We start from the raw sequence: 12,928 nt of genomic DNA on the forward strand, positions 1-12,928 counted from the left end.
TGCTCAATCTTTATTAGATTAGATTGAACATTGTCTTCCAAAATATGATCTAATGGAAAACGCTGTATTTTTAAAGTTACAAAACTGCGGCTGTTTACAAACATTCATAGCATCTGTTTCACTCTATTAACAGTCTTAGAAATTCTAAAGATTTGTTCAGTTTGTGGCCAACAGCATGCGACAACACAAAACAACACCAATAAACCGATCAGATGTGACGTTTGGCATAGTGGGATCTCAGCTATGATGTCCCCACAAGAATATAAACTCTATGAATTTGTAAAAAAACACTTTCCATTTTGCTTTAAGATTGTGAAATTCTGTGCGGAACAGAGGGTTGACCGCTGCGTAGATGATAGGGTTGGTGAGGGATGTCATGCAGACCAAAGACACTGTTAAAATCTCCAGCTCCTGATAAACCACCTCCTGAAACACATTGAACATCGATTTCAAGACATCAGTCACTTTAGCTGTTGTTTGCCTACAATTAGACTTGACAATAAAAGAGTCTGGAGTCCAACAATGCCAATAACAGCACAAGGGGTGATTTTAATGATTTCCCTCGTTAATTCTGCTACTGAGCTTTTATTTATTGAAAAAACTGATTTCTAATTTTAAAAAGGCTTTATTTTGGAATACCAGAATAGTCAGAACTGATCTTTGATTATGGTCTTTTTGTCATAGCGATTACATAATCTTATTTAGAGATTAATTTGGGAAGGGTTTTACTCTCCCTGCAAGATGTCTAAATCTGGGATTAAGATGCCCATTTTTCACTTCCTCAGGTTACTGCTCTGCATTCAGTTTAATATCAATATCATTTTGGCATATGTGCATGATGGTTTTCATTTTGATTTTTAACGTGATGGATATTATGTAAATGGATTTTCATTTTGAGATTTTCTAAAGATTACATATTAACAGTGTTAGTAGTTTTTTTTTAAAGAAAAACTATTGGCTATAAATAAGAATTAATTTCAAAAAATCTTTAATATTGTCCGATAACCAATGATCGGAAACCAACACTCGTGTCCACCAAGGCCGCATTTATGTTCAAAAATTATTACAATTTCAAATTAATATAACTTCTTCCTGTGATGCATGATCCTTTAGAAATCTTTCTAATATGCCAATTTGGTTTTATTTTTATCAGAGTTAAAAATTGTTGTGCTGCTTAATATATATAAACAGTATAAGCAATATAAGCAATACAAAGTAATATAAGCAACACAATCAGTAGTGCAGGATTCACATTGACAGACCTCAGATCAGACTGGATTAATCCTGCTTTGGCTCCTCTGGGTCGAGCACATCATCAGTCCACCAGTGTGACGAGGGATGTATCGACCACAGGACAGGATTTCCAGAGAAGACTCTCGAAACTGGACAAACATAGTTCAGAGGATGACTGGAGCGTTTCATTGCACAATGGGAGTACCATGTACCATAATGTAAACAAAAATAAATGCACTCTGTCAAAGAAGATTCAGACACTATAACAGACCCGTTTGTTAGTAAGGAAGTAGATGATGGGATTGTAGACGGGGCTGGTCTTGGCGAAGTACATCGGCATGGTGGCCACCAGAGGTGGGATGTAGATCTCTGGATCCACAACTACAACCACAGAGATGGCGGTGTAAGGCAACCAGCAGATGAAGAAGGCGATGATCATGGCCAGGACCATCCGGACCATGTGTTCATTGTCCTCCAGGCAGTTCTTCCCCCCTTGAAGTTCAATGCTTTTGTTGATCTGAAATCATAGGGCATCATTTGCACTGATGTAACAAACAAGTCTTTATTATTCCTCTGCACTAAGAACGAGTCGCCTACCTTTCTCATGGACACGAGGACGTTGCTGTAGCAGTACACAATGACAGCGGTGGGCAGTATGAAGCACATGAGCGTGTAGAAGATGAGGTAACTGTAGTTGTTCCAGGATCTCTCCTCCCAGCCTAATGAGCAGGACGTCTGGACGCCCTCCGGCCCGTACGAGCTCCAGCCCAGCAGAGGAGCGACAGCCCAGAAGAGGCAATAGAGCCAGACGAGCAGAAGACCCTGGCAGCTCCTGCGGACGTTCAGCTTGAAGCCTGCCATGGGTTTGCAGACCACGTTGTACCGCTCGTATGCCAGTAACGTGAGAGTGCACAAAGACACCAGGCCTAGGAAGAAAGAGATTATTGTTTGTCTTAAAGATATATTTTATTGCTTTGACCCACTGTGCAGTAGTTTATATAAAAGTTTCAAGATTATAAAGACACAAAAAATGTGTCAGATTCAAACTGGTCACTGTATCGAAATAATATCCTTATTATATATATATATAGTAGCCTTAATATAAAAGCCTAGTTTTTAAATGTTGTATTTAAATGATATATTAATATTATACATATGCAGTATTTTAGTATTAAACATTTAGTCGTTTTAACATTGCACTTTAAAAACAAATTATACTATAATTTTTTTATTATTAATTTTTAATTTCCAATATAAATTTGATTTCCACATGAAAATATTATAGGCTTCATATAAAAGCCATTTTTTATGTTATATATATATATATATATATATATATATATATATATATAATATGTTAAATGTTTAATACTAATAATATTACATATATATATATATATATATGTAATATTATTAGTATTAAACATTTAACATATATATATATATATATATATATATATATATATATATATATATATATATATATATATATATATATATGGTTTAAATACTATTTATTCTTCGGATAAATGTATTCTATTAAATGGTTCATTTTACATATGAAAATATAACAGCCTCAATATAAAAGCTAATTATTTAATGTTATATTTATTGTAAAATATATCATTTTAGTAACTATTTAATATTTTTAATTATATTTAGAAAAATTATATTTATAGTTCTATTTACTATAAGATTAACATATTTAATGTTTATTTAATTTGAAATAAAATCTAAATATGTAATATTAACATTATTCAGACATTTTTAATGGTTCTTTTTTACACACACACACACACACACACACACACACACACACACACACACAGATATATATATATATATATATATATATATATATATATATATATGCCACTATACTATCATGGGGGTCCTTCGAATGGGAATCAACATATTTGGGGACACATCCTATGACATAAAACAAATAAAATAACCATGATCCCTTTAGCTCTGTACTCACCAAAATAGTTCACAGCAAAACCTTGAAAAACACAGAACGCATCCCCTAAAAAGAAAGATCCTTGGTAATTAGTGATGGTGACGATGGCAGAGCCGCAGGTGGCGATCATAAGATCTGACACGGCCAGACTGAGAATGATGACGTTCATCGCATTCAGAAAATGCAGGTTCTTAAGCATCACAGCGATCACCAACAGGTTATTAAACACAGAAAATAGTGTGTTTATAAACATGAGGTATGAGAGTATGCTGTAGCCCACACGTGGAAATATAGTAGGTTGCACCGTCATGGCCGTATCTGTTGTAGTGATGATCTCCATGGTAGAAGATGAAGTCTGGACAGCAGGGTGTTTTGTTCAGAGCTGATTTTTTTCTTTATACCAGCAAACAGTAATCTGAAGCATCTGGTCACCATATCCAATTGTTAAAGGCCATTTGTCAAATTACTCTTTGCCGGCTAATTAATAATCTTATTAATCAAAGCAGCCTGCAGGGATTGTGTTGTAAGATTATTATATATGGATAATACACTTTGAAAAAACATTACAAATGCAAAACCATTATCAATTTGATTAAATTTATAATAAATATCCCAAATAAAATAAAATACACTTTAAATAAGTTAAAGCCAAATAAATTACAAAGGCAAAAAAGTGTCACAAAAGTCCTTCCTTCAGTGTCAAAAAAGGAAAAGAAAAGCTAAGCAGACAAAAAAAGCTAGTGTTCTCAATTTCAACATAGAAAAATCCATCCAATACTGGCGCCTTCAAAACACGATGCAAATGTTCATACAATACCAAGTTCAGTATAATGAAACAGTAAAAAAAGAAACTATATTTTTACAATTATAGGCAGAAATGCTGACATGGTAGTACAATACGCTCCTTAACTTTAAGAGTCACACAAACTCTCATTGTACAGCAACAATATATGTTCAGCATAATGATGATTTCTAAATGGTCATACAATGTCGATATTCAACAAAACATACAACAGGGACCAAAAATATTAAACCACAATGAAAAAACTGAGATTCAAAATCAAATTTAAACCTAGAAAGTTTTAGGTTTTAGGATTACAGTCCTTGATGTCAAATTCCCATTTTCAGTTTTACTGGATATGTGACTTAATGTATATGTGTCTGAAGTGTCAATTTGTCAAAATTGTTATTGATACATCACATGAAATCTGAATTAAAAAGCTTTCCATTAATGTTTTTTTTGTTAGGATCGGACAATATTTGGCCGAGATAAATCTATTTGAATATCTGGAATCTGAGGGTGCAAAAAAAAAATCTAAATATTGAGTAAATCGCCTTTTAATGGTCCAAATGAATTCTTAGCAATGCATATTACTTTACTTAATATTCTAATGATTTTTGGCATAAAAGAAAAATCTATAATTTTGACCAATACAAAATAAATATATATATATATTTGGCTATTGCTACATATATACCCCAGTGACTTAAGACTGGTTTTGGGGTCCAGGGTCACATATGCAATAAAAAGAAAATAATAAATAATAATTTAAAAGATCAGTTTAGTAAGATTTATTTTAGATTTCTAGAAATATATTATGCTCACCAAAGCTGCATTTATTTGATCAAAAATACAGTAAAGCAGTCTTATTATAATATTTTAAAGTACCGTTAAAATGTAATTTATTCCAGTGATGCAAAGCTGAATTTTCAGCATAATTCCTCCAGTCTTCAGTGTCACATGATCCTTCAGAAATCATTCTGATTTGCTGCTCAAGAGACATTTCTTATCAGTGTTGAAAACAAATGTGAAGCTAATTTTTTTCTGCAAATGGTGAGACGTTTTGCACGATTCTTTGATTAATAAAAAGGTCAAAGGAACAGCATTTATATGAAATCTTTTGTGACATTATAAATGCTTTTACTGTTACTTTTGATCCATTTGAGGCATCCTTGAGGATTAAAATAATTTAATTTAAAAAAAATTTAATAAAGAATAAAAATAAATAATGAATCTGACTGACCCCAAACATCTGAACGTACGTGTATATCTTTTTCACTAGCAGTCTCAAACTTTTGAAGCCACAATATATATATATATATATATATATATATATATATATATATATATCATCAAATATTGCTAAACACAGTATGTAAGGCTTTTTAAATCATTAAACATTGAAACGGTTTTTATGATTATTTCAAAATGAATATAGTGTCCATCTGCCTTCCTGAGAGTTTCCTTTTTGATCCAAACAAAATCTGTCTGCAACCAGCTTCAGCTCAAAATCAGCTTGATTTTTAACCCTTCCTTATGTACATTCACTTTCTCTCCCTTAGTCTATCAATAAGCATAATAGAGAGTTTTATGAAGGCCAATGAGAAAAAAAAGGCTGCAAACTACAAAAATAAAATCTCCCTTTCACTGCGAGGCACATTAAAACACCACAGAGCTCCTTAACTACTCTCTTGTCTATGTAGAGTGTTTTATACGGTATCAAAAAGAAGGTATCCACAGATAGCATGTACCACAGCACAGATCTACACAGATCTAAGTTATATGAAGTGTCTCACCCACATGTGTCTTTAAACTAGAGTGGAATCTGATTAAAGTGATGTAACACGTAACTGCGGCTGCTCTGTGGTACGTACATGTTACAGCATGTGTCTTGTACAGTCTCTCTATTCGGATCCTGTGGTTGTCCTGTGGCTCTGGAAGGGGATGTTCATGGCTCTGGTGCTGGTCTGCTCGGGCCAGATGGGAGACTCGTGCTGCAGGGGTGTGCGTCTGGGGTAGAAGGTGTGCTGGAGGTCGTAGTTCAGCAGACAGCTGAGGGATGCCATGTAGATGTCGGCGAAGCGGGAAAGACGGCGCGAGAAGTAGGTCGGGTTGTGGTATGTGCGGAAAAGACTCCCGAACTGGGTGTTGAAGATGTCTTTGGTCCGTAACCTGTTAACAACAATTTGATTTGAAGAGTTGGATACAAAAAAGCAACACTTTTTGGATAGGGTTGTAACGGGTTATGGATTATACGTATTCAGTACAACGGGAAATTATTTTATTATTAATTTCGAACAGAAAGCGGCTGTTTTTGATTGTTGTCGACTGTATACAGTGGTTAGAAGAAAATAATTTTTGATTGATTTTAAATGCCATGTTCCTCTATAATGAACCTAAATGTTTGTCTTTCAGGGTTATGGTTAACTACAACTTTTTCTTTTCTTTTTTTATATACCAAACTGGACATACTAAAATAACTAAAGCTAAAACTGAAAGAAAAAGGACTAATAAAAACTTATAGTATCTCAATTAAATAAAAATAACTGGTCTGTGTGTAGACAAAAAATATTAAGATAAAAAATATAGCTAAGTAATCTTAAAGGGACAGTTCCACCAGAAATGAAAATGTGATGTTTATCTGCTTAATCCCAGGTCATCCAAGATGTAAGTGACTTTGTTTCTTCAGTAGAACACAAACTGAGATTTTTAGCTCAAACCCTTGCAGTCTATCAGTCTTATATTTTAATAAGTTGATGGGAATCATGGCTAAAACGTACCTAAACATACATAAACATCAAATTTTCATTTTTGGGTGAACTGTCCCTTTAATAGAAAACTATTAAGGATACTTACCTCATCTCCTCCCTTTCATTGATCCACTGCTGAATAACTGTTTGTGATGCAGGGTCCTGGTGCACCTGCAACATAAAGACAAATACAGCTTTATAACTAGCCCAAAACTAGTCCAAAATAATAAGTTCAAGTCAAAATCCCTTTAAGACAAGTCATGTCACTCGTGGCCATCTTTGAAACGCCTTTCGAGCATGCAAGCGAATGGGGAAAAAATTAAAAATTCTCCAAAATTGTTCACTAAGCTTATGATTAAATGTCATATTTGAAATCACAGAATAAATCTGACAACTGTGTCATAAATGTTGTTTCCTTCCCACAAATTGGCTCTTTCATTCAGAAGGCGGGGCTTACTGTGATTGAGCGGCCATACTGAGCGTTGCATATTTCCCCTTTCAAATCTATACAAGCGACATGTCTTGGCTATTCTATAGTCTTTGTTCAAGTTTCACTCTGAAGCACATTGATTTGGGTTGTGGTGGTGTTATGTGATTTAGAGCGCCCCCTGGTGGTCTGACCTGCATTTGTTCCAGTAGTGCGGTCAGGGCCTGCAGCCAGGTCATGGTGTGGACATACTCCTCAGTATTCATGATTTTGATCTCTTTACGCAGCTCAGGAATGATAGCTCCTGTTCTCCAACCGTGTTTCAGGGTCAAGTCCTACATGCATCATGACATCATTTTCATTACATCACACTTTGCATAGTCAAAAAAGCCAAATTACTGCCTTTGATATCAGTACAGGGCACGTTGAGACATGTTTACGGAACTATTGCCAATACCCTGCATACCCAAGAAACCAAAATGACAAATAAAGCAAAAAACGGTTGATTAAAACTAAAAGGAAAAATAATTTATAACACATAGTTCAATGTGATTAAAAATTGATTCTTTTACAAAAATCAGTATGTTTGTGTACATGCAGAAAACAACTGAATATGATCCTTACGGCAAGATCGCTGTAAATGTGATCTCCAAAGTACAAAACCTTTGAGCCCCTCCAGCCCGTAAGCCGCAAAAACTCATACAGGTTTCCCTGGCAATAGAAAAAGTGAACAGATCAGATTCCTGAACAGAAACCATTCGCAGCTGAACACCGGGGAATCAAACATTACCTGTTTATAGATCTGCCCTTTCTCAAGGTGGTGGATTCTGTCCCATAGCAGCACGCCTTTATCAGTAACTCGTCTGAATGGTCTTTAGAAACCAGAAAACACACATACTCATACTTTCTGGATTCAAGAAAGGTTGGCATGCTTAAATACCTTCTCAAAGGTCATTCAACATGATTTAAATAAAGGAATCTGTTAAGGATGCTGTATTTATGTCAGAATGACCTTGATTTAGGAGGGATTTTTAACCAGCGCTTACTCTGGGTTTTTGTTACTTACTTCCTCCTGTCATTGAAAAAGCCTGGCTTGTCGGCCTGCACTATCACAACATCAAACAGGTCCCACCAGTCTTAACCAACTATGTAGTTCATGCCTCGATCTCTAAAATAAAGACATTTTATTTTTGAAAAGAGCATTTCATACGAGCAGTTAATCAGAATGGATTTGTATAAATTCTTAGTTAAGTTGTGCATTTTTTTATGTGCATTGATGATTATTTTGACTTTCAATTTAGTAACTTACACAAAATCAAAAGGGCTGTTTGTAATCAAAAACATCTTCTTCCCAGTCTTAGACAGCTTCCGTAAAACAGCATGTGTCTGTTCACCGTAACAGATGTACTTCTCTGCAGAAAGGAATGGTGTGATTTTAACTGACAATTACAAAAGAGGAGGAGTGAGAGGTGCACATATAACATCATATTAAATTCTATAAAAATAATAATAATAATTTTTAAACAAATAATAATCATTTCATTAGTGTACATAAACATTATATTTTATACTACATTTTACAGTACATATTTATTATTAATACAATTTAATACTACTTTTTATATTTATAATATAAAAATCTTAATCATTATGAATAATAGATTTAGCATAAATGCAATTATTATCATAGGTATAATTATAATTATTATTACTGCAAACCAATATATTATAACTTTTTAAATGGTATGTTACAGTAAATAATTATTATTTATTATTTTATAGGTTATTATTATTATAGATTATTATTTATCAATTGTTTATGATAATAATACTAATATATAATCAAATTGATTCAATATAAATGCAATTAAAATTAAAATATTATTTGATTATTGAATTCCTAAATAATGCTTTATATTGTGTATTACAGAATACTATTATTGTTATATTTAATTTCTGCATATTAATATATTATTAATTTTCATACAGTACTTTACAACATATATTTATTATCATTATTATACAATTCCCATGACTATGTCATGGCATAACTTTGATTTGTTCAGATCTCTCAAGCTTTAATGGGGTCTGCTTGCAAACTCTGAATATTACCGATATCAGCCTCTACCGCTCGGTACATAATCCCTCTGACATGGACATCTCCTATGGCCTCCTGGGAATAGAGAAACAGACCAGATGCAGAATATCAAAGCCAGTGTAACATCATTGATCTGCATTAAAACAACACACAAAGTCCTGACTCACTACCAGACACCTCCTCAGTCATTTCATCTGGACAGTCACATGTCCTTTGAGACCTGCTAATTCATCATGATGGACATGACTAAATGTAAGAGCGACGGTGTGTGTCTTTTAGTAATTACACTGATCTTCAGACCCAATAAAAGACATTTGACCTTCTTTAACCCTGCTTCTCTCCAGGCACGTAGCACAGATGCCCCATCCACACAGTTCCTCTAAAATTAGACTGTTCCTTTCCATGTAGAAACTGATATCGGTGAAGGAAATCTTGATTTTTGAAACAAAAGGTGATGCTTTGAGGAACAACTGTACCTTGACGTCTTTATAAAGATGAACAGGCTCATAGTCGATGTTGTGCTTCATGAAGTAGTCATTAACGCATGATAGCAGCGTCATTTCTGGCAGGGAGAAGATATCCATGAACTGCTTCATGGTGTGACCATGAGAGCTCTATATGGACAGATTGAAACAGTTGTTTTAAAGGGTGTTCATGGCGAAATCCAGTCATTTCAACAGGAACACATGCAATTGTGAATTTCACATTAAGGCAGATGATTTCTCCGAGCAGATTTCGTAATGCATTCAAGTTAGTCATGTGACTTATCTCCATTGACCGACAGAAAGCTGCTCGATCTGAAAGGGACTTCTGCGTGAGCTGTGCTTCTTACATCTCTATACTATTTTCCATGCTAAATGTTGTCAAAATTTTGCTAATAATGTGACCACATTTTTAGGATCTCAGACAAAGCTCTTGACAAGCAAAAGACGTCAAGCTTCCAGACCTTGCCATAGAAGTCACTCATGATCTCGAGGGGTACATGGGAGCCCTCGTACATCGCAATGACCTCCTTTTCTGGCACAGGATTAAGACCCCTATAGAAACATTCAAATGACAATTATAAGACAACCTATCCTGATGTTAATAATAATGCATACAATAGTAAAAACAGTATTGTAGATTGTTTGTTGCACTCTACCTGTACACTGTACCCAGCTGGATATAATGAAAGGCATCAATCTTCATCAGTAAGGCCTAGTAAGCAGAAGAGATGGACAGGTTAGCCATAACATTGAAAAATGCATCTACAGTAGATCAGGACTGGACACTTACCTTCTGTACATCATAGTGCAGACCACGGATCACAAAATTCGGCATATAATCATATGCCTTCAGTCCCTCTGGATACTGTTAAGAGGACAAAAAGAGACAAGATATTCAGAAAACATTCATTTGTTGAAACTAAAAATATACTGGTTTGAAGGGTGTAATTTCAGAATTCTTACACAATATTATATATACATACAGTAAATGAGGTCTTGGGTCACTCACCCTGTGCTCATCGATGAGGATGTCTCGGGCGATGTTGAATATGAGTGTGTGAAGGTGGCTGGAGTAGAACGCAAGTGTGTAATCATAGTCAAAGCCATAGATCTCAACGTCCTGCAGACTCATCTGATTATTAGCAAAGATGGTGTCTGGGTTCACAAAGTTGCTTGATATGACAGGAATTAAATCTGTGGTGCAAAAACATTTGTGCGTTAAATAATTGACCAATTAAGTTCACATTTTTATTATATTCGCCGAGTTATAATAAATATAATCATTCAAAAAGGAACTAAAATGACTAAACTGATTAACTTGTAGTGAGACATTCATTATGAAAAGTAAATCTTTGTATGTGAATATATATTCCTGTATGGTTTTCATGTAATGGGCAGTATTATTTTTAAATAAAACAAAAACTACTTCAAATATTTTTAGTAATTAAATTAATAAAAATATAATAAAATAATATCTATCTATCTATATCAATCTATATCAATATAAAATTCATATTAGATGAAAATGTGGATTTAATTCAAAAGCTTCCTTGGCATCTAACGTTCTAAAATTCTGAAATTTGAAAATGAAATCGAAATGTTTTCAAGCTACATAGACATTTAGATATAATGAGAATCAGAAAACATTACTAAAATAACTTGAAATCACATAACATTGCTAAAACTTCAAATAAATCAAAACCTAAAAATAATAAGAAAGAAAATTTGAAATATATTGGTAAATACTACAATAGTATGTTAATATAATAATAATAACAACATTACTAATTACCTAATTTTAGAGCCCAAGCAGCTCTCTCTTTATAAAATTGTAAATTATGCAGGTACACGAATGTATTACAAACAATAATAGATGTGAATAAAAAAATGTGTTCTCAAATACATAAATGTATTATATTCATACAACAGCCTGATGTCATATCACAACTTAGAGGAACCAACATATTATTTTAATAACTAAAATCTAAAGACTATATAGTATAATAAAGCATACTGTAGGTTAATACCAAGAGAAAATATATTTAAACAATTTTTCATGCATGGTAAATATAAGACAAGCAATATGCCTTCTTGCCCTTTTGACTGATGTCCAGCGTCTTGAGAGGATTTCTATAACATGAATCTGACCTAACCTTGCGTTTGCTGTTTGGTTTCATTGTAGACAGACCAGAGCCAGCTGGTCTTATCCTCACTGGAGCTGGAGCACATGTTCCCTGCTGTCAGCTGCCCCGCAGGAACCCGTCTCCGGGACACGAGAGCAGATTTCGGTCCCCGGGAGCTCGAGATCCACGGAGTGCTTGCGTTGACCGTCCATATTCCGCTTCTAGTGTGCAAATACTTAAAGTGCGCGATCAGTCTCTTAAAACTCTCCTTATTTCTAAGCAGGTTTGGAGGCAGCAAGGACAAGGTCGACATACTTCCTCGCACTAGAGCTGCCTTCTATTTGACAGACGAGTGCGTTCAAATATTACACACATGCTTACTTCCGTTTGCACGTTGACAGGGATTTTCATAATAAAAGTAGAGAGTAACAAAAATAGCAACTATAAAATAAAGACATTAAAACCCAGAGAACAGTTATATTTTTAATAATTTCCTAATTTGTTAACCCCCCCCCCCCCCATTACGTAATAAAATATCTGGTTAGAGAAACTATGAATAAAGCTATAATAAGCAAATTGTTGAGTTACAAAGTATTTTAGATGACAAATGAAGATACATTACCTGTTTGTATAAATAGATTTATTGACTGAATAAAATACATTTTGTATCATCAGTTAGGCTTTGCATTTTAGTTAAAAACAAATCAACGCGTTACTGCTTCGGGGACATTGAGTCTGTCTGTCTTTCTTTAAAGCTTATTTTCTGTTTGCAGTTCTCCAGGCTTTGGTAGGACGTCTGGAATGGTCTATAATGTAAGAATAAAAATAATAATAATAACAATAATAAACCTTGTTAATACTGTACTTAATGTTTACAGTCAACAAGACTGTAAATGTGCATTTTGAAAGCAAACTGGTTACATTGACTTATTAAGAACCATTAATGTAATTCAATGGATCTATCAATAAAGAAATAAAAAAGTTAAATTACAGAAATAAAATGGGTTGAAAATTGAAATTCACATATACAGATAAATATCTAGGTTGCACAAACAACTAAACAAATTTGAA

The 12,928-nt window shown here is 33.9% G+C and overlaps 1 protein-coding gene and 1 pseudogene across 1 annotated transcript; both read right to left on the reverse strand.

The window, feature by feature from the left end:
- Positions 1 to 30: 30 nt before the first annotated feature.
- On the reverse strand, positions 31 to 4,536 carry parietopsin. Its single transcript, XM_026238780.1, has 5 exons — positions 3,215 to 4,536; positions 1,831 to 2,159; positions 1,505 to 1,750; positions 1,263 to 1,382; positions 31 to 426 (listed from the first exon to the last, which is right to left on the reverse strand). The coding sequence occupies exons 1-4, from the start codon at positions 3,531 to 3,533 to the stop codon at positions 1,269 to 1,271; spliced, it is 1,008 nt and encodes a 335-aa protein (XP_026094565.1). The 5' UTR covers positions 3,534 to 4,536; the 3' UTR covers positions 31 to 426; positions 1,263 to 1,268.
- A 780-nt stretch (positions 4,537 to 5,316) lies between these two features.
- On the reverse strand, positions 5,317 to 12,252 carry LOC113066763 (5'-nucleotidase domain-containing protein 3-like; annotated as a pseudogene).
- Between the last annotated feature and the right edge of the window lie 676 nt (positions 12,253 to 12,928).

The sequence above is a fragment of the Carassius auratus genome, chromosome 50 (genome assembly GCF_003368295.1).
Source record: "Carassius auratus strain Wakin chromosome 50, ASM336829v1, whole genome shotgun sequence".
Taxonomy (NCBI): domain Eukaryota; kingdom Metazoa; phylum Chordata; class Actinopteri; order Cypriniformes; family Cyprinidae; genus Carassius; species Carassius auratus.